Below are 20,896 nucleotides of genomic sequence, written 5' to 3'. Positions count from 1 at the left end.
CACTAATAAATTAAAGTTGTTTTAATAAAATATTAAGACAACGACTATGGGATTAAGCCTGACTATTTTGAAAAACAAAATAGAAGTCGTCATCCCAAACAAAAAACGCCAACCCTCCTAATTGTGAGACCGGGCACCGTCAAAATGTTGTTTATTGCTGTAGTATGCAATACCAACAAACTAGTTATGTGCTTTTTCGTCGAGAATCGACGAACGCATAGCAGTGGGAAAAATTTGGATTTGTTTGCAAGTGAAGTTGCTAGAGTTTAGGTAGTGCCAAAGAAATTCTCGATCAGAGTGTTTCTTTGCGCACGTATCTATTTGAGCTAGCAATTGACACTTGGGTATAAAAAGTTTCTTGTTGAAAAACAAGAAATAAGGGAACTGATGAAGATCTGTGGCGAGATCTGAAACTATAGTATTCCCTGCCTTACCCCTTGGTATACATCGCCAATTTTTTCCCACTAATAAATTAAAGTTGTTTTAATAAAATATTAAGACAACGACTATGGGATTAAGCCTGACTATTTTGAAAAACAAAGTAAAAAAGCAATAATAGAATTTCGATCTCCTTTTCTGACACTAGGTAGTTATTCAAGAAGTTCAAAAAGGGACAGCAATGCAATTGTTATTGTAAAATGATAAAGGATCGCTATTTTCTAGAATAGAAGTTCAGAATGCGATTACTTCTGATAGAGGAAGTGAGAAACTCACTTCCAAATGCTGGAAGGGAAATGAGAAATGAAAATAAAGCATTGGAATATGTGTGATTTGTTTTGTTTAAAAAATAAAATGTGTCGGTATTTTGAAATATTTTATTTAATTGATTTCTTCAAAACAATGAATGAAACCGCCATTAAAACGTGTCTGTAAAATTTTTATTTTGTTTCAAGAATGTGTTGCAAAAATTTGTTTTAAGATTTTCGGTGTTATCCGCGAGTTTACGTTCTACTCGGCAGCTACAAAGCAAGTGAGTGATTTTGACATTCTCTTTCTATAAGAGACAGTCCTTTCGAAATACATATGTACATAAACCCAAATTTAATGGAAAAGTGTTTACGTGTTATTTCGTATGGCTTGCCGGTCGCATAGGTTTTCGTTTCGAAGGTGTTTACATGAACAGAAAATGATTTTTTTCCACTTCCGAAGCGCAAGAAACCATTCGGTCGAAATACATGAACAGGCTGTTAAAGACCTTAGTTCACGAAATCCTGAATTCAATTTTTTGCTTTCTTCATTAGCTGTGTCTGGTTACCCTAAAATTTGTAACAATTTGTACCAATTGTTGCTGGAAGTCGTCTGTTAACACAAAAAACCAGCAAAAGAGAGCGATTCGAGAGAGACATTTTGACAGTTCTTTCACTGAGAGCTTGCAAATTCTTGCTGGACAAATTTCTTCTAGCAAGCACTTGCAAGCTCTTCTTCTTCCTGAAAACAATCAATCAGCCGTTTCTAGTTTTTTGTTGATTTATGTTTGTGAACATTAAAAACAATTTTATTGTGGAAATAACATAGTCTAATTGTATTGTTTTATGGAGAACAAATTTCTAAAGTGGAAAAATACTTTTTTGTTTCATTTTCTTTTTTATTTTTAATAAAATACAACGTGTTTGCTTCCTTTGTTGGCCAGCAAATTGTTCTGTTTTGGCAAGTCAGCTGATTGCTTGCTGGTTTTTGCTGGGAAGGTGTCTGTTTACTTTTTACAATTTTCTAGCAAAAGAGAATAAAAACCCCTTACTCTCTGAGAAAGTTCTTGCTGGACAATTCTTGCTGGGAAAGTAACCAGACAGACTTATTGTTTACAAAATGTAAAAATTATTTAAAGATTTCGACAAATAAATGATTAACAATTGTTAATCGGTTTTGTTTTTTGATAACAGCATAGCAATAGCATTCGACCCGACATTTTTAGCAGAAAAGCACGTAAGGAGTACAAAAACATAGCTATTGTGATTGAAATACCTTCAATTTGTCAATATGTTTGTTTAGGTTATCATACGATTTATTCACAATTACAATGAATTTAACAGCTTGAGTGAAGTCTGCTAGTCTTACATACGTCACATTCGCAAATTTCACATTTCAACTTCTAAACAATAGAATGCGAACTCATAACAAAATTATTTTCTTTGTTAACCCTACAAAATCGTCTCGTTGTTTTTCTCGTCCCACCCGTTCCGTGTGTACTTACTTTGTAGCTTAAGTTGGGTACCAAATTATTTATAATTAATTGTATAAATGATTAAAATGTCGCATTACTCGTATATACTTCGTTGGGTCTGAGTCTTTTATGGAGAAATGCTTAAAAAATATATCCGCTTTACAAACTACAACAGAATGATAACATCCCCAGCAAAATTTGACGGAAGGGGTTCTTTGCGATGACGTGATTTCATGTCATCTTTTGCATTGGTTCAAAGGAAGTCGTGAAAGATCCGATCTTTTCATTAGGATTTGAACCAATGCAAAGGAAGTCGTGAAAGATCCGATCTTTTCATCAGCATTTGTACCCATTCCATCGATCCAATAGAGATGATGTTTGTGTTTTTATTTACACACCTGTTTATTTTCATTTTGGTATGTTCCAGTACTGCAAAAATCTACTAATTTTTACTATTTTTTCCGATAACATAAAGGAAAAATTGTTATCGTAGTAAAAATAAGTAGATTCTTGCAGTTTCTGGAACAGACCAAAGTTGTTAGAACTGTCGTCGTGATGTCTTACATTTCCTGCATATCAAACAACTAAAACTTCTAAACAATTGGTATTATATGAAGTCCCAACCATCGAGCTAAAAATAGAATCGGACTGCACACATTGCTATTTTAAAAGTTCCCTTGTCTGTTCTAAATCTGACATAGAATGAAATCAATCAAATCTCGCTTCTTGGAATTTGAAAAAAAAAATCCGAAACGAAAAGGACCAAGAATCTGAAAATAAAGAAGAAACTACTTTTGGAAAGAAACAATTAAAAATAAATTAATTAAGCATAAATGGTATTTTCCATAAAAAGTCTCTCCTCCCCGTTCGTTACATTTTGTTCTTAGAGATCCCTAAAGCAAGCCGGGTTGTAGATCCCTACATATTTCCGTCACTAAACAAAAGAGTATAAATTACCGAAATGTTGTTATAAAATAACAAAATTATAAAATAAAAGTAATTTAGTCCCAATTTACATTAGGCGAGTTTACTTGCGGCAATTGTCAGTTTGTAGGTGAGAGAGGGTGCTGAGAGGCAAAGGGTTACCATATGCCTCACCTCTCTCTCCTACAAAATGACAATTGCCGCAAGTAAACTCGCCCAATGTAAATTGGGACTTACGAAATAAAAATACTTAAAGGAGTGCATTTGGAGTCCATGTTGAAATCTGAACTGGTGATGGGAAGATAATTGAAAAAACCTTTTGTAAGATGAAAGAATATCAGTTGCGGAGAACGGAGGAAGTAATCTTTTGCGTTGCAGCGGTGGTGATTACATTGCAATTTTGGATGTAAACTTTTGAAAAACTAAACTGATAAATTAATTGTAGCTATTTCATGAATTCGTTTGAATTAATAAAGAGTTTTGTTTTTCATGAAAACCATATTTCAATACAGCATTTCCATTTTCCAAACAAGACATGCAAATTTCATGCCAAGGGGTTGGTGAAAATGACATGCCAAAGCATTGGTTAAAATGGCATGTCAAAGCATTGGTGAAAATGACATGCTTGGGATCCAGAAAAGAACGTCATCTTTTGGGGTCCACGCTCATATAAAATTCATCGATGAAGATGCTAAAAAGATGACATGCTAGATCACTTGCACCCATGATTGAATGTCATCTTTGGCATCGAACATTTTGCTGGGTCACATTTCTCAACGGTCGTTAAATTTATCAATAGACCTTTGATTTTGCATATTTTGAAAAAGTTTAAAATTCTGATTGGAATGTATTCGTTTTGTTGATAATTATAATTGTTCACATTTTAGATATGATTTCTCATAAAAAGGAATTTTAAGAAATTATTTTTGTGATGAATTAAATACTTTAATAAAAACATTTTCTGATGGAACATGCAAAAATCCCTAGGCCTACTTCAGTAAGTGGTATTCAAATTTCTGAATATTTTCCATATGTCAAACATCTCTGCAAGGAGTACTACACCCCTTGTTCGGATCTCTGTTTAAACTTGGTGTTAAGAAAGACATAAATTATTCCATTTGTAATTAGAATTATTCTATTTGTATATTTGTAATTCGAATTATTCTATTTATAATTCGAATTTTTCTTTTTTTAAATCGAATTATTTTATTATATTATTCCACTTGAAATTACAAATAGAATATTTCGAATTACAAATGGAATAATTCGAGTCACAAATGGAATAATTCGAATTACAAATAGAATAATTCGAATTACAAATGAAATAATTCGGATTACAAATGGAATTCTCGAATTACAAATAAAACGTTACGACTTACAAATGAAATTCTCGAATTACAACAAAAATGATTCGAATTACACCTGAAAAAGATGTAGGTAATTTTTTCTGGGTAAAGACAAATATTGTTCTGGGATGAATGATTCAGAACTTCTGTTAGCGACAAAAATTTTTATTATTCGTTGACCCACTCTAATCTACACCACTTTCATTAAATAAACCGTAGTCTTGGCACAACAATATAGGGTATAAGATGTCTGGTTCTCTTGTCGCGCTTTTGGGAGCACTATCGTTCACAAGTTTACATTACAATGGGTACAAAGGAGATAATGTAACCTATTACAAATTTCCCAAATTCTGGACCAGTTCCGGGTTATGTCCTCTTGGAGATATAACACATGAAAGTATAACAAATTACCTTCGTTCGGACGCAATGCAGGGAAACCTCTTACATTTGTATGCCCTACCGCGTGGTGCATTGACACATTTGAGGATACACTGGATGTTAGAATTATTAAAATTTGAACAGTTTGCACAATCGGGCCTTCCCATTTATAATTTCAGCAGGTTGGATGAGTTTCTCCTTGACTTGGATATGATGAATTTTTCACCGGTGATAGAATTCATGGGGAATTTTTCAAATGTTTTTGTAAAAAATCCCACCTACAACGAAGTGATATGGGAGGATTTGAGTTACAAAGTAACAAAGCGTTATTTAAGTGAGTGTGCTATATATTCTAAACTATTTATCGAAGAGTGGTGACAAAAAAATTTATAAATTTTATTTTGTTCATATATTCCAGATATGTTAGGAGCGAAAAAAGTTTTAAACTGGCGTTTCGAAACATGGAATGAACCAGATGGCGTTGTGTATAACAAACTTAATTTCACATTAGAAGGTAAAAATTTAATTTCAAAACAAAAATGTGTACTTCTAATGTCCAATTTGTTATAGATTATTTGATCTACATTAATTCTGTGAAACATGGTTTAATCAGAGCTGGAGATAGGCCAACCAATAGTTTAAATATTCCACTTAGGGGACCTGCAGGTCTATTTAAAAATCGTTCTCGCCATCCCTTATGTTGGGGTGTTTTAGATTACTGTAATATGAATATTGCCGAATGTCCCATTAATATACTTACCTTTCATAGGAAAGGTACTGGAACTAATGCCACTGTTATCCTAAATGAATCTGAACGTTTACTGACTGAAATATACAATGATTTCCCCCATTTGCAACAATTGGTCTTTTCAAATGAGTATGTTTTTATTACAGTAATGTTTAATAATATTTTTTTACCGGGGGTTATGGATTGTAGAAAATTTCATTTGAGGATAAATGCATCTGTTGGCCCCTTATATTATGCACTAGGGTGGTTTTAAAAAATCGATGTCGGATTAAAAACTAACTAAACACTTTAGGGGGTGCCACATAAAAAAATCCGACATCGATTTTTCCCTTTGAGTTAAAACCAGTCTAATATGAAAAATAAATTTCAAATTCTTAATACCCTAAAGAGATTTTTCACTACAGACCATGATCCCCATTTTGTTGCATATTTAGTTCCATATACTTTTACTTCTTTATTGAAACCAATTGATTTTGTTCGATTTTAGTGAAGCAGATCCAGTATCCGGTTGGTCAACGCCACGCGATTTCCATGAAGATGTCCATTACGCTCTAATTTTAGCTAATGTTATTCTCGACCATTGGAGTGCTAAATTACATAATAAACTATTTACAAACCTAGAGGACATAAGTAATGATAATGCGTTTCTGAGTTATCATCCATTTGAGTTTTCCCAAAGAACTCTTCTTGCTCATTTTCGAATGAATAACACAAATCCTCCTCATTCACAATTCATCCAAAAACCAATCTATGCTGCAATGGGAATGTTTTCAAGATTAGCAGATCTCGCGGCAAGTCCAGTAATAATCAAAACAAGTAACGGTTTGACATTAAACGTCCTCAAGACAACAGCTAGCAAAGGCCAACCATTATATTTGAGTTGGCTAATAACTCCAGCAGAAGCATCTGTTTATGATGATACAATTATAACCATGGAAATACATTTCTGTGCAAATGAAGTAATTGCATTTATAATTGAGATTATCGATCAACAACAGACAAATCCGGTTCAAATTTGGCGCAATTTTAACAGTCCGTACTATCCCAACGCAACTGTAAGAGAAGCCATGCGTCGTCATCAGACGCTGAAAGTGCACGACATAGGAATTTTGCCAACCCTAAATATACCCATTAAATTATCAAATCTGACTTATCCTTGGATAATGATGCTAAGGGTGTGCTCGAATCTTAATAGCATTCCCGTTCAACCTCAAAAATTGCAAATAACTGGGGTAATTCATAACGAAGTTCTTCTTACATGGGAAGAAGAAATCAATAACTCATCTAAACGTCAACATTGCCTGCGAACATATCAAGTATGGTTTAAACCGGATCAAAGTATTACATGGTTTCATATATCTCATGGTTGGCATTTACCATTTCCAATGTTCCACTATGCCCCGCCCCAAAATGGCCAGCATGTCAATGGTACGTGTTTATACTTACTTGTAAGTGAGTAAACATATAACTTTGTTATTTTTTTTTTATTTGTAGGTTTTTATAAAGTATGCAGTGTTGATGTTTTCAACCGAACTAGTTCCTTTTCTGCACAAGTGCAATACATTGAAATATAAAGTTATAAGAACAATAAGTAAATAAGTTATATAAGTTAAATCAATATACATATTCAATAGTACATAATTTTGAGTTTTCCTTCGCCGATAAACATAAAGGGTTATACATATAAATAAAATATCGCAAATCTGTGGAATAAATACAATTTACATAAAAGCATAGAACTGACTAAATAAATATTCAAATAATTATGAATCCAATATTAGCCACTTCTCATTTAGATGTTCCATTTGCTTGGTTAAGATGGGATTGCGGACACGTACCTTAACTTCCAATTTACCGCCAACTACTTTTCGACCATCCATTAGCTGAAAATTATAAAACAACAGTTGTGATTATTTGAACGTGGTTTCAGTTTCAGTAATTTCGTATTCTTTATATTCATAGAAGTCTCCCCATTTCCTTGTACCCTTTTTATACTTACATCAAACGTATCGTGGATATCGCATTTTGTTTCGAGTGGCTGCAATTTTACTGTAACTGTTCCAATTAGAATGTCCGAACGTAGAAATCCTCTGAAACAACATAGGGGCAGTATACGACTTAGTCCACAACAGTTTAAACTGCATCTAATGCATATATAGTAAATAATTTTGAATATATTTATAGTTTATTACGGTTACTTGGAGCTACACCATGGACGAATGTGCACAAAAAAGTTTAAGTGCATAATATTTGAAAATGTGCATTATGACATAAAGACGGATATTCGAATAACAAGCCCATATTTTTTTGCTATTATTTTCTGTAAATCGATGTGATTGGTTATAAAATTAAAACAAAGACTTAATCGTGAGAAGTCTTTTATGATTTTGCAAAAAGTATAATGAAGTACAAATTTAAGACTGTATAATGCCCACAGGTTTGAATGTCGTAAAACTGAATGTGAAATTAACGTTTGTGCGCTATTTGAATTTTTCATATTCAAATCAGCCCTTTTTCGGTAGGTTGAAAACAGAGTTCGAAAATAAACAGTACACTAACATAGTGTACCGCTCCGAGAACAGTATCACTAAAATATTTTTAGCGTTAGTGTTCCGGAACACAAACACTAAAAAATATTTTAGTGATACTGTTCCGGAGCACAACGATAAACGTAGTGTACCACATTTTGGTACACTAAAAACGTTGGGTACCGCAGTCGGAACACTAAAAATCGTAGTGCTCCGCAGTCGGAGCACTAAAAATCGTAGTGCTCCGCAGTCGGAACACTAAAAATCGTAGTGCTCCGCAGTCGGAACACTAAAAATCGTAGTGCTCCGCAGTCGGAACACTAAAAATCGTAGTGTTCCGCAGTCGGAGCACTAAAAAATCGTTGTGTACCACATGTCGGAACACTAAAAAATAACGTAATGATAATGTACCACACACAAGTTTATTATGATTTGCGAGGAAAATTAATTATTTATAATTTTTGAGATAAGCACAAATTAGGACATAAAAACTCAGATACACCTCTTAGATCCATGTGTGTATACATATTAATGAATAACGTTGGGAACTTAAGTAGAAAATATGGAAAACATTGATTCGGTTTTTGTACAATGGCCATGGTAGAACAAATATAAGGTAAAGTTAATACTACAACAAATACAACTCGAACAACAACCACAAAGGAATTTGTTTTTGTTTGTAACGTTACTGCCAGTTGTATTTGTAAACAAAGCATGGAAATGTCTATATATTATTGGAATTTAAAAAAACTAATAATTTTTCACATTTGGTTGAATATTTTGGAAAACATGAATGAAAATTCGTTACATTTCAATTTTTATGTTTCCACATCATTCCACCAAATGCATAAATTCTCGCAGAAAGTAGAATTTTTGCAGAAAAGCTTGGGGTCGCTGGAAATTCATAGAAAAAGGAGAAGCTGTTGCAATGTTTTGTTTTAGAAATCAAAGAAGCACATGTTTATTAGGGCTTTATTTTTTTAAATTTTAACAAAATACCTCACATATTAACAAACGTTGTATCGCCTCTACAAGCGGGGATTTACTGCGCGGCTTATCGTTCGAACTTGGAGGAGGTTACATATCATTGATATGAAGAAGTCTTTCTGGGAAATGGTTTTTCCGAATGATATATTTTTTCCCCAAAAAATATATGTCCCTAATGTACATCGAAATAGAAATAAATGTATAAAATGTCATGTGAAATTTGACACTAACGTTACAACCCAGTTCCGTCAGCTGTGTATTGCTGCTACCTTTTCTTATTCTACCATGTACAATGGCGCACTACAAATTGTAGAGTTCTGACTGTGGATACATGATTTGTGACGAAAATTAAATATTTTATACTTTTTTAATAAACAAAAATAAAAAATGAATTTTAATAGAACACGTGAAAAACGCCTGATTTGATTTTTGGACAATGGATCACTAAAAATCGTAGTGTTCCGACTGCCGGATCACTAAAAATTTTAGTGTTCCGACTGCCGGATCTCTAAAAATCGAAACAATGGAACAATAAAAATCGCAGTGTTCGGCTGCGGAGTACTAAAAATCGTAGTGTTCCGACTGCCGGATCACTAAAAATTGTAGTGTTCCGACTGCCGGATCTCTAAAAATCGAAACAATGGAACAATAAAAATCGTAGTGTTCGGCTGCGGAGTACTAAAAATCGTAGTGTTCCGACTGCCGGATCACTAAAAATCGTAGTGTTCCGACTGCCGGATCACTAAAAATTGTAGTGTTCCGACTGCCGGATCTCTAAAAATCGAAACAATGGAACAATAAAAATCGTAGGGTTCGGCTGCGGAGTACTAAAAATCGTAGTGTTCCGACTGCCGGATCACTAAAAATCGTAGTGTTCCGACTGCCGGATCACTAAAAATTGTAGTGTTCCGACTGCCGGATGTCTAAAAATCGAAACAATGGAACAATAAAAATCGTAGTGTTCGGCTGCGGAGTACTAAAAATCGTAGTGTTCCGACTGCCGGATCACTAAAAATCGTAGTGTTCCGACTGCCGGATCACTAAAAATTGTAGTGTTCCGACTGCCGGATCTCTAAAAATCGAAACAATGGAACAATAAAAATCGTAGTGTTCGGCTGCGGAGTACTAAAAATCGTAGTGTTCCGACTGCCGGATCACTAAAAATCGTAGTGTTCCGACTGCCGGATCACTAAAAATTGTAGTGTTCCGACTGCCGGATCTCTAAAAATCGAAACAATGGAACAATAAAAATCGTAGTGTTCGGCTGCGGAGTACTAAAAATCGTAGTGTTCCGACTGCCGGATCACTAAAAATCGTAGTGTTCCGACTGCCGGATCACTAAAAATTGTAGTGTTCCGACTGCCGGATCTCTAAAAATCGAAACAATGGAACAATAAAAATCGTAGTGTTCGGCTGCGGAGTACTAAAAATCGTAGTGTTCCGACTGCCGGATCACTAAAAATCGTAGTGTTCCGACTGCCGGATCACTAAAAATTGTAGTGTTCCGACTGCCGGATCTCTAAAAATCGAAACAATGGAACAATAAAAATCGTAGTGTTCGGCTGCGGAGTACTAAAAGTCGTAGTGTTCCGACTGCCGGATCACTAAAAATCGTAGTGTTGTAGTCTTCCGACTGCCGGATCACTAAAAATCTGAGGAAAATTAAATATTTTATGGGTTGTGGGACGAGTAAAAATTAAAAATAAAAAATAATAAATAAAATGTACGTGTTTTAAATTAGTTACAAACGTTGAGAGCTTTAGTAGAAAATTAGAAAAAAAATCATCATCATTAATTGATGAATATTGTTTCTTGTACAAATGGCAACAGGTACAATTTCCCCAAAATAATAAGTGTGTGGTTGTATTTATCCCGAAATCATAATTTTGACTTTAAATGTACAATCCTACTTGCGGAAAATCAGCACATTCTCATTGAGTGATATTGTTTGTTGTACAAATATCAACAGGTACAATTACCCCAAAATAATAAGTGTCTTCAAACGTACAAGTCTACTTCGGAAAATCCACATACTTTCTTCAACTGCATTCACTGAGGAATTTTGTTTTTGATACAAAAAGTTACAGGTACAATTTCCGCAAACATTGTGTTGTTATCAATATTTTCCGTTCCTTATTTCTTTTGTTCACATTAAAAAAATTAAGTAATTCATGAAGATCAAGAAGACAAATTTTATACGAATATGTACATCTTTATGACACTAAGTATTGTTATTCTGATACGTATATACTGACGTGTAATATATAATATAATATTCAGTAACGTGTAATATTTTAGATTATATGTAACAAAAAATGTAATAAATAGTATTTTATAAAAATTTGTACCGAATACATCTTGTTATATTTTCTACTAATGTTCTCAAATTTTGTAACTAACTTTAAGTACATGGATATAACATGCTCATCTTAATTTGTATTTATTAATTTTTACTTGACCCAAAAGCCATCAAATATTTAATTTTCCTCATAAATCATACTAAACAGATGATTACCTAAACGTCGAACAGTAAAATTGTTACTGCTCCATTGTCCAAAAACCAGTCAGATGTTTTTCACATTTCCTATTAATTTTTATTTCTTAATTTGTATTTATTAAAAAAACATAAAATATTAAATTTTCCTCACGAATTATAATAAACTCATGTGTGGTACATTACCTTATTGTATTGCACGTGGTACACTACGATTTTTAGTTATCCGGCAGTCGGCACACTACGATTTTTAGTGATCCCGCAGTAGGAACACTCCGATTTTTGTGCTCCACAACCGAACACCACGATTTTTATTGTTTTTAGATATCCGACAGTCGGAACACTACGATTTTTAGTGCTCCACAGTCGAATACTACCATTTAGTGCTCCATTGTCCAAACCCCAAATCAGATGTTTTTCACATTTTCTTTTAATTTTTATTTATTAAAAAAATATATATTTAATTTCCTCAGAAATCATAATAAATTAATGTATGGTTCATTACCTTATAGTTTCAAAACGTGGTACAAAACGATTTTTAGTGCTCCGGCACGACGATCTTTGTGCTTCATTCCACAAAAACTAAATATTGTTTTTTCATAATTTGACCAAATTTCGCAATGTGTTTAAATAATTTAATCATACATGGATGTAACAATTTTTCTTAATTTTTATTTGATCAAATTTAACCAAATATTTAATTTTCCTAAGAAAACATAATACCTTTATTATTTTTTAGTGTTCCAACACGTGGTGCACAATGATTTTTAGTGATCCGGCAGTCGGAACACTAAAATTTTTAGTGGTCCGCAGTCGGAGCACTACGATTTTTAGTGCTCCGGCAGTCGGAACACTAAAATTTTTAGTGCTCCGCAGTCGGAACACTAAAATTTTTAGTGCTCCGCAGTCGGAACACTACGATTTTTAGTCCTCCGCAGTCGGAGCACTACGATTTTTAGTGCTCCGGCATGCGGTACACTACGATTATCGTTGTGTTCCGGTACAGTATCACTAAAATATTTTTTAGTGTTTGTGTTCCGGAGCGGTACACTATCGTAGTGTACCTATCCATCTTGGTACGGTACAGAACGGTACGGTACGATATCATAGTGTTTATTTTCGAACACTGGTTGAAAACAATGCAGATTCAATACAATGGGAGTCAAGATATATTTTTTGACAACAATACCTGTTCAAAAATCTTAAATCGGACTAAAAATATTTATGTGAGTAGCTGAATAAATAGTCCACAAAGAGCATGAATTCAAATACAGTTAGATATCTAAATAATTGCAAGAATCAAAATTGTACATAAATGGTTAATTTATGGCAACAACTTCAGTAAAAACTATTCGGCTTGTTGTACTAATCTCTACCTATTTGTACTCAAAACAATATTTACAGCCTGTTTCTGTATGTCGAAAGAAGAATGTGTGCGAAAGAAACACGTCCAAACTCTTGTGTGCTTTTCAAATTTGTTTTTTGTTTTGAAGCAAAAGCAAAGGTAAAATTATTTCGAAAACTAAAGTTCGGGCGTGTTTTATTCGCACACGTTCTTCTTTCGACATACAGAAACTGGTTGTCAATAAAAAACAGAGTTTATTTATGAAATACAGTCAAAATAAGAATTCTACTTTGGGTGACAAATAAAGGTTGGAAAAATTATCTAATCTACGATTTCTTGGAGAATCACCAACGTTGTGTTCATTAATGAGTTGGTTATCCACTTTGGACATTCATTGGAGCTTTAACGATCTTAGTTAACCCAAAGTTTAGTGCAGTTATATTACATCAGCAATTTAAACAAATAAGATTAATGCCATGATCTGATTTCATAACGACGTCAGTGGGCATATCCATGAACCCGATTTCGCATACTATTTTGCTTGGTATATTATATAGTACCCAAACATATATCACTGAACTTTATTATATTCAATACTGTTAGATCAGTATTAGCCGCAAAAGTAAAAATGTATAATGACAAAAAAAAAAAAAAAAAAAAATAGCAAATATTATTAGTTATATTGTACTGCTTTTCCAATTGCAATTAATTTTTTTGTCACAATTTGTTAATTTTTATTTTTTACCGTATTTATGTTTTGTTGTCGCCATGAATGAACAATTAACACGAAACTTTTTATAATTTTGGTTTTTGCAATTCTTTAGTTGTCTGACTGTAAGTACGCACATCACAGCATTTTCATATTTATGCTATAATATTTTGATACCCGTTAAGCGTAAGTGTTGTATTTATATATATTTACCTTGGATGAAGATAAAAGTATACATTTAGTAAACAGTTGTAATAAATGCATATTTTTATAGAGTTTTACATAGACAATTACACAAACACTTACACGCAAAATGTTATACTTACCCTCTTGAATAGACTTCAAATTTTACACCCTGTCTTTTGAATATTCTTTGAAATTGCCTATTTCCTCGCATAATCTCTATTTTAAAATGTTGATTGTATTCAGGACTATCAGTGTCTTTTATCAACGTCGTTTTTGTTTTGTATGTTTCGTCCTAGATGAGGAAAAAGTAAAATCAGCTGCATGCTTATATGACATATATGATCAGTGTAATTTTACTTACATTTAAAAGTGGAAACTCTACTTTGACATATGTATCTACGTCTTTAGGATTAGGGACATTATAATTGATACCTCGAACTACAACAATTTCAAGTTCATTGTCTGTTAGATCGGTATTGCAGTGTACAATATTAAAACTTCGTTTTTCATAGTGAAATTTTGGTAAAGGGAACTTCTTTCGTTTTGAATATCGTACCAAATCTAAATCTTTCTGAACAGTTAGAGCTAAATTTTCGAAGCGATTCATTCCGGCTATATCACCCATGGCTTTATGATGGTCTCTTGTGTTCTTACACATCATGAGTTGTTTGGCCAATTGCTCTTCAATACGTATACCTATTTCGGATATATCGTCATCTGCATCACACTCCTCCGAAGAAACAATTGCAAAAGACGTCTCCAGATTATCCCTTTGTGATGGTGGAACTGGCAGCTAAACGTGCATAAGAGTTAAAGCATAAATTATATATAAAATTTACTGACTTACAGTATTTAAATCTACTGGCAAACCGCTGCTGGCAGCGTTTAGAAGAGCATCAAAGCCCTTATATATTTTTAGGTATTCCTTGGCTTGTTCAATTTCTCCGGCTTTCTTCGCTTCCAATGCCGCCATTTTAAATTCCTTTTGTCTTTCAAGTAGTATTTTCATTTGTTGCTCAGCTAAATTATTTTTGTGTTGGTTTCCAGAAGTACGAGTCGTAAGGTCATTTTTCTGTGGAGACTTTTTTTCTGTAGGCGGAGTGGGGGCAGGTTTGGCTGTTGCAGGTCCACTTGGTGATATTGGCTCTGCAGGTGTTGGAACAGATGGACTTGCTGCCGGAGCAGCGTTTTCCACAGGTAGAGGTCCGAATCCAGGTGGAACTGGTAATTCATCGTACGGCACAGGCCTTCCATTTTTATAGGCCTTAATTGCATCTTCGTATTGCTTAACAATTCGCCCAAAGCGTCGGGCTTTACTTGAATTTCCCTCCTCCTTTGCAGCTTCTTCAACCGACTTGTATTTTTCTAATCTTTGTTGTAAAGCTTCTAGCATGTTGCCAGAACTAGTGGGTGCTGTCGGTTCAGCTGGTGTGGTTTGAGGAACAGATGACGGCTGTGGTTCTGTTGGCTGCTGCTCAGCAGCTGATTGCATTTTTTCCATAAATTCTTTGAACTGTTCCGGAGGTGGGGGCATATCACTGAGGTCAACTTCTTGTCCGTCTTCACACATTTTTATAACAACATCGAATTGTTTAACAATTTTAAGAAACTGTAAGGCACTCCCTGTGTCCCCTGAACGTTTAGACTGCAGCGCGGCAACTTTATATTCCTGTTGACGTTGTCGCAATTTTTGAATTAAGGGATTTGCGATCTCAACGTTCTCTTCATTAGACACACCTTGGGGCGCAACGGTATCGGTTTCAGGCATAGGTTCTGGGGGCGGTGGAGCTTTTCGCACTGGAGCAATAGGAACATCTTCCGATACATTGGCTGCGCCCGTTTCATTTACGTGTAGATTATTTTCATTTTTAGGTTTTACACTTACTTCTGGTGGTATGTCTTCAGACTTAATGTCCTTTCCTGCATTAGCTTGTTTCAATAAATCATTAAGAGTCTTTAGACCTCTGCCAAATCTCCTGGCTTTGGCGCTTTCGCCAGAAGTCTTTGCATTCGATTCAGCAATCTTGTACATTTCTATACGTTGCTTAATAATGTCAACTGTACTCAAAGCTGTTGTTGGTAAAAATAACTGTGGCTCCTCAGGTTGTAAAATTTCGCTTTTCGTTGTAGCTTCAACATTTTCAACTTCATCTTGTTCACCCTGTGCTATATCAACAGGATCAGCAATTTCGTGTAACTCTCCTAAAAGATCCGAATCATTCTCTATGTCGTCATCGTCATCATCACTGCCAATGTCCTTCAGACTATCTGCAATCATTTTATCCAGATCACTTGGTGCAACTAGTTTAGGCTTCGGTTTAGGCTTGGGTTTGCCTCCCCCACCAGCTATTGCTGCTAGCTCTGCCTCCAAGTCACTATCATTCTCATTATCATCACCACCATCAAATCCCAAACTAGGATCAAAATCATCTGGTATGTCTGTTAACCCGAACTATAATAGAAAGAAATGAGTCATTTTTTCTTTATTCGTCGCATTTAAATTCATTTCGTAAAGATAGTTTATTTGACAATAATACCTGTGATAGATTGTGATTTCGACGTTTTGGCGGTTCCGGCTTCTTTCTGGCGAACATTTTAATGTAATCAATGGACCTTAAAAACTACTGCAGATTTGATTTTATTAATTATTCTCACAAACAAAACTATCGATTTCAAACAGCTGACAAATCAACTCGGGCAAGGCGAATCTACAATAAACACCATCATGGTACAATTACAAAGATAGATGCCTCAGCCCAGCTGATCGAATCTAAAACGTCAAAAAAACTAGGAATTCGCCATGAAAAATCAAAAAAAAAAAAAAACCATGGTACAATTACAAAGGTAGATGCAACGGCGAATTGCTACAACAAAGCAACTTTTTTGTATGTGCGTTTTCAGACGATAGGGTTTGACTGCTCAAAAACGTGTTGTCCTTTTTTGTTATCATTCGCAAATTGTGCCAGTGTTGAAACAAAATGTGGAAGTAAGTTAACGAAAACGTACATAAAGTACTTTTTTGATAAATTCGTTCATGTAATATTTTTTATTTATTTTGCATTATATAAACATTACTTCAAGAACATGTTATTATTTTTTAATTATTTTTATATAGTTTTCGTAATTGAGATTATTTTAAATGTTTTGAAATAAAAAAATGTTCGAACAGAATTGTTTGTATAAAAAAAGAAAAAAAAAAATCCGTCAAGGAAAATTGTCTAATGTAAATATCATCATGGTATAAGTAATAACTGTTTCCTCACATATTTTTATAAAATGAAGAATGTGTGTGCGAAATGAGTAGGAATAAAAATGTAAACAAATAAACATTTTTGTGTTAAATGCTCTAAGAAGTGACATGTGGGATAAAAATTTAATAGAGATTTTAATTAATAAATATCAAGAACACGAAAACCTATACAAAGTTATATACCTATACTACTCTACCTTTTTGGTACACTTATGTAAAACCGTACTTCTTTTTGTTCAAAAAGTACGCTTGAATAAACTGACTTCAAAAACGCAACACTAGATGTGGAAATTACGAATGAGAGTCAAAACGGAAACCACGTTTTTGAGCAGTCAAACCCTATCGTCTGAAAACGCTCTAGTAAACTGTCAAAATTTTCGCCAAATGGTCTCTTGTTGTCTCTTTTTGTCGCTTGTGTTTGAGCTCATTTACACGAGGAAACAATATTTCCTCTAAAACGTGTGTTCCGTTTTGATTCTCATTCGTAATTGCATTTTCAGGGTTGCGTACGTTTTTACATAAAGTTACCAAAAATGATTATCTACCTATTGTACATGAATATTCAAAAAACAATTCTTTGGAAAACTACAAAAACAGGTAAGAAGAACGGGTTAATAATATAAATAACCATTCATGAAAAATTCCGTAAAAAGTATTGACACAAGAGGGTAAAAAATACCTGTATTACCTGTCATAAATTGTTAAAAAATGGGTATCAATTCATGAAGTAGGGAAATACCTTACTATAACAATTACAAGAAACATTTTTTTTTTACAACACAAAATAAATAAATTATTATGAAATTATTATTTATTTCTTGCACATATCCATCCAAAAGTGCCTTTTGTACGTTTTTGTACAATCATTTCTACATTTGTTCCCAACACTGACCAATTTTGCGAATGAGAATCAAAACGGAACACACGTTTTAGAGGAAACAAGCAAACATTGTTTCCTCGTGTAAATGAGCTCTTTGTATATAAAGTGTAGACATGCTATCTCTCATGGTACAATAATACAGGTAGCATTATCATGCCAGCTGATGGTAACATATGTAATGTGTCAATCGTTCAAGAAATATTTTTTATTTAATTTGTATTATACAAACATTACTTCAAGAACATGTTACGATTTTTTTAATTAATTTCTTTTATAGTTTTCGTAATTGAGATTATTTTAAATGTTTTGAAAGAAAAATGTTCGAACAGAATTGTTTGTATAAAAGGGGACGAAAAAAATCCATCAAGAAAAATTGCCTAATGTAAATCTGATCATGGTATAAGTAATAACTGTTTCCTCACATATTTTTATAAAATTAAGAATGTGTGTGTGCGAAATGTGTAAGAAAAAAATGTAAACATATACTCATTTTTGTGTTAAATGCTGTAAGAAGTGACAATACACACATAAACCTTTTTGGTACATTTATGTAAAACCGTACTTCTTTTTGTTCAAAAAGTACGCTTGTATAAAATGACTTCAAAAACGCAACACTAGATGTGAAAATTACGAATGAGAGTCAAAACGGAAACCACGTTTTTGAGCAGTCAAACCTTATCGTCTGCATGGCACAATTAGGAAGGTAGATGCATCAGCCCAGCTGATCGAATCTAAAACGTCAAAAAACTAGGAATTCGCCATGAAAAATCAAAACAAATAACCATATGATTGGGTAAGTAAGAGATAGCATGTCATCACTTTAAAGACAAACACAAGCGATAAAAAGAGACAACAAGAGACCATTCGGCGAAAATTTTGACAGTTTACATTACAAAAAAAGTTGCTTTGTTGTAGCAATTCGCCGATGCATCTACCTTCCTAATTGTATCATGATCGTCTGAAAACGTTCTAACTTGAGTTTTTGGGAGAGAGCGGAGAGGAAAGAGCTCCTCAATACTCTTTCCTACCCCCTATTGCCTAAAAACTGAATTTACTTTCCCGTGTGTGTAAACACGGACTTTACGTGCTGATCATGGTACAATTACTTAGGTAGAAACATCGGCGAATTGCTACAACAAAGCAACTTTTTTTTGTAATGTAAACTGTCAAAATTTTCGCCAAATGGTTTCATGTTGTCTCTTTTTATCGCTTGTGTTTGTACAGTGAAGTGAACACATGCTATCTCTTACTTACCGAATCATATGGTTTTTTGTTTTGATTTTTCACGGCGAATTCCTCTTTTTTGACGTTTTAGATTCGATCAGCTGGGCTGAGGCATCTACCTAAGTAAGAGCGTTTTCAGACGATAGGGTTTGACTGCTCAAAAACGCGTTGTCCGTTTTGGTTCTCATTCGCAAACTGTGCCAGTGTTGAAACAAAATGTGGAAGTAAGTGAACGAAAACGTACATAAAGTACTTTTTTGCTAAATTCGTTCGTGAAATATTTTTTATTTATTTTGTATTATACAAAAATTACTTCAAGAACATGTTATGATTTTTTAATTAATTTCTTTTATATTTTTCGTAATTGAGATTATTTTAAGGATACAAGATATTTCATTTTTGACAACAAATTTTACAAACAAAATAAAGGTATGCCCATGGGTTCGCCTGCATCCCCAGTGATGGCAGATATTATAATGGAGAAACTTTTAGACTCAACAATAGAGAAAATGCAAACAAAACCGAAAATTCTTACGAAATATGTCGATGATTTATTTGCAGTTATCAAGAAAGACGACATCAATGAAACATTAAAGATTCTAAATGCATACAACCCACAAATTAAATTTACAATGGAGATGGAAAATGACAACAGACTACCGTATTTAGACTCAGTCGTTATAAGAGATGGATGTAAACTAAAATTGGACTGGTACCAGAAACCCACGGCTTCTGGGAGACTCATAAACTACACATCCAAACACCCAAGAAAAACCATAATAAATACGGCTTCTAACTTTATTAGAAGGGTGTTAGAAATAAGTGATGCGGAATATCACAAGAAAAACATCGACAAAATTAAAGAAATTCTTAGCAATAACAGTTTTCCCAATGAGACTATACACAACCTTATAAATCGTGCAGCCAAAACTAATCACACAAAAACGCGGGAGATGAACGAAAAGATTTACAAACCAATGACATATATTCGAGGTTTCTCTGAACGAGTCAAACACTCAAAAATCTATGACGACACCACATATGAACTGGCGTTTAAATCAAATAATACTCTGAATAATTTATTCAGCAAACTTAAAAACAAAATAAACATCGAAGACAAATCCAACGTAGTTTATCGCATTAATTGTAATGGCCCCGGCACATACGGCGCGTAGAGCGTCGCGTTACAACAACCACATGAAAACTTTAAGAACAAACTTGGCATCACTTACACTTTTTTCATGTGGTTGTTGTCCTCAACGCGCGACGCGACGCACAACGGACCGTATGTGCCGGGGCCATAAGGGTGACAAGTCCAACATATGCCAGAAGGTATATGTTGGCACTACTAAAACCAAGTTGAAGACCAGAACATCATCACACAAATGAGATCTAAAAGCTCGAAACAAACCAATAGAACAAAAAACAGCGCTTGCAGCGCACTGCACCCTCACAGGACACGTCCTTGATTTTGATGACGTAAAAATTTTAGCTCAAGAGAACAATTACCATAAACGCTTCACTCTTGAGATGTTGCACATAATAAACACACCCACTAACAAACGATTAAATTATAAAACGGACACCGACAATTGCGCTCAGATCTATAGACATTTGGTAAACAAATACAGATATGAAAAACCTTTAGTTAAAGATAGTACTTTGGACTGTAAACAGCCATTACTCTTCCTTTAAGTAAGTTTTAAGTACACCTCACTTTTGTAAAACATTTACAA

The 20,896-nt window shown here is 34.0% G+C and overlaps 2 protein-coding genes across 4 annotated transcripts; one reads left to right on the top strand and one right to left on the bottom strand.

Moving 5' to 3' along the window:
* Positions 1 to 571: 571 nt before the first annotated feature.
* Positions 572 to 7,193, top strand: Idua (alpha-L-iduronidase). 2 transcript variants are annotated; one of them, XM_073968878.1, is made up of 6 exons: positions 572 to 586; positions 4,651 to 5,143; positions 5,228 to 5,323; positions 5,380 to 5,686; positions 6,045 to 6,985; positions 7,052 to 7,193. In XM_073968878.1, the coding sequence occupies exons 2-6, from the start codon at positions 4,678 to 4,680 to the stop codon at positions 7,129 to 7,131; spliced, it is 1,890 nt and encodes a 629-aa protein (XP_073824979.1). In that variant the 5' UTR covers positions 572 to 586; positions 4,651 to 4,677; the 3' UTR covers positions 7,132 to 7,193. The 2 variants fall into 2 exon arrangements, with proteins under 2 accessions (XP_073824979.1, XP_073824978.1); XM_073968877.1 differs by lacking the exon at positions 572 to 586 and adding an exon at positions 2,161 to 2,179.
* Positions 7,027 to 19,413, bottom strand: LOC141394477 (coiled-coil and C2 domain-containing protein 1-like). Of its 2 annotated transcripts, none has more exons than XM_073968875.1 (7): positions 19,292 to 19,413; positions 16,344 to 16,556; positions 14,654 to 16,258; positions 14,168 to 14,599; positions 13,947 to 14,098; positions 7,557 to 7,647; positions 7,027 to 7,440 (listed from the first exon to the last, which is right to left on the bottom strand). In XM_073968875.1, the coding sequence occupies exons 2-7, from the start codon at positions 16,398 to 16,400 to the stop codon at positions 7,321 to 7,323; spliced, it is 2,457 nt and encodes an 818-aa protein (XP_073824976.1). In that variant the 5' UTR covers positions 16,401 to 16,556; positions 19,292 to 19,413; the 3' UTR covers positions 7,027 to 7,320. The 2 variants fall into 2 exon arrangements, with proteins under 2 accessions (XP_073824976.1, XP_073824975.1); XM_073968874.1 differs by lacking the exon at positions 19,292 to 19,413 and adding an exon at positions 18,359 to 18,573 and having other exon boundaries at positions 16,344 to 16,566.
* Positions 19,414 to 20,896: the final 1,483 nt, after the last annotated feature.

The sequence above is a fragment of the Musca autumnalis genome, unplaced genomic scaffold (genome assembly GCF_047663935.1).
Source record: "Musca autumnalis isolate F117 unplaced genomic scaffold, ASM4766393v1 scaffold_2, whole genome shotgun sequence".
Lineage (NCBI taxonomy): Eukaryota > Metazoa > Arthropoda > Insecta > Diptera > Muscidae > Musca > Musca autumnalis.
Note: the sequence above shows the minus strand (reverse complement) of the source record. Positions and strands in the feature narration are given on the sequence as shown.

Excerpts from the sequence above, each read along its gene's own strand:
- Idua (XM_073968878.1), top strand. The coding sequence starts at position 4,678 with ATGTCTGGTTCTCTTGTCGCGCTTTTGGGAGCACTATCGTTCACAAGT. Across the intron at positions 5,324-5,379 it reads ACTTAATTTCACATTAGAAG|ATTATTTGATCTACATTAAT; the intron begins GTAAAAATTTAA and ends AATTTGTTATAG. Across the intron at positions 6,986-7,051 it reads AAATGGCCAGCATGTCAATG|GTTTTTATAAAGTATGCAGT; the intron begins GTACGTGTTTAT and ends TTTTATTTGTAG.
- LOC141394477 (XM_073968875.1), bottom strand. The coding sequence starts at position 16,400 with ATGTTCGCCAGAAAGAAGCCGGAACCGCCAAAACGTCGAAATCACAAT. Across the intron at positions 14,600-14,653 it reads TGCCAGTAGATTTAAATACT|CTGCCAGTTCCACCATCACA; the intron begins GTAAGTCAGTAA and ends ATGCACGTTTAG. Across the intron at positions 7,441-7,556 it reads ATATCCACGATACGTTTGAT|CTAATGGATGGTCGAAAAGT; the intron begins GTAAGTATAAAA and ends TATAATTTTCAG.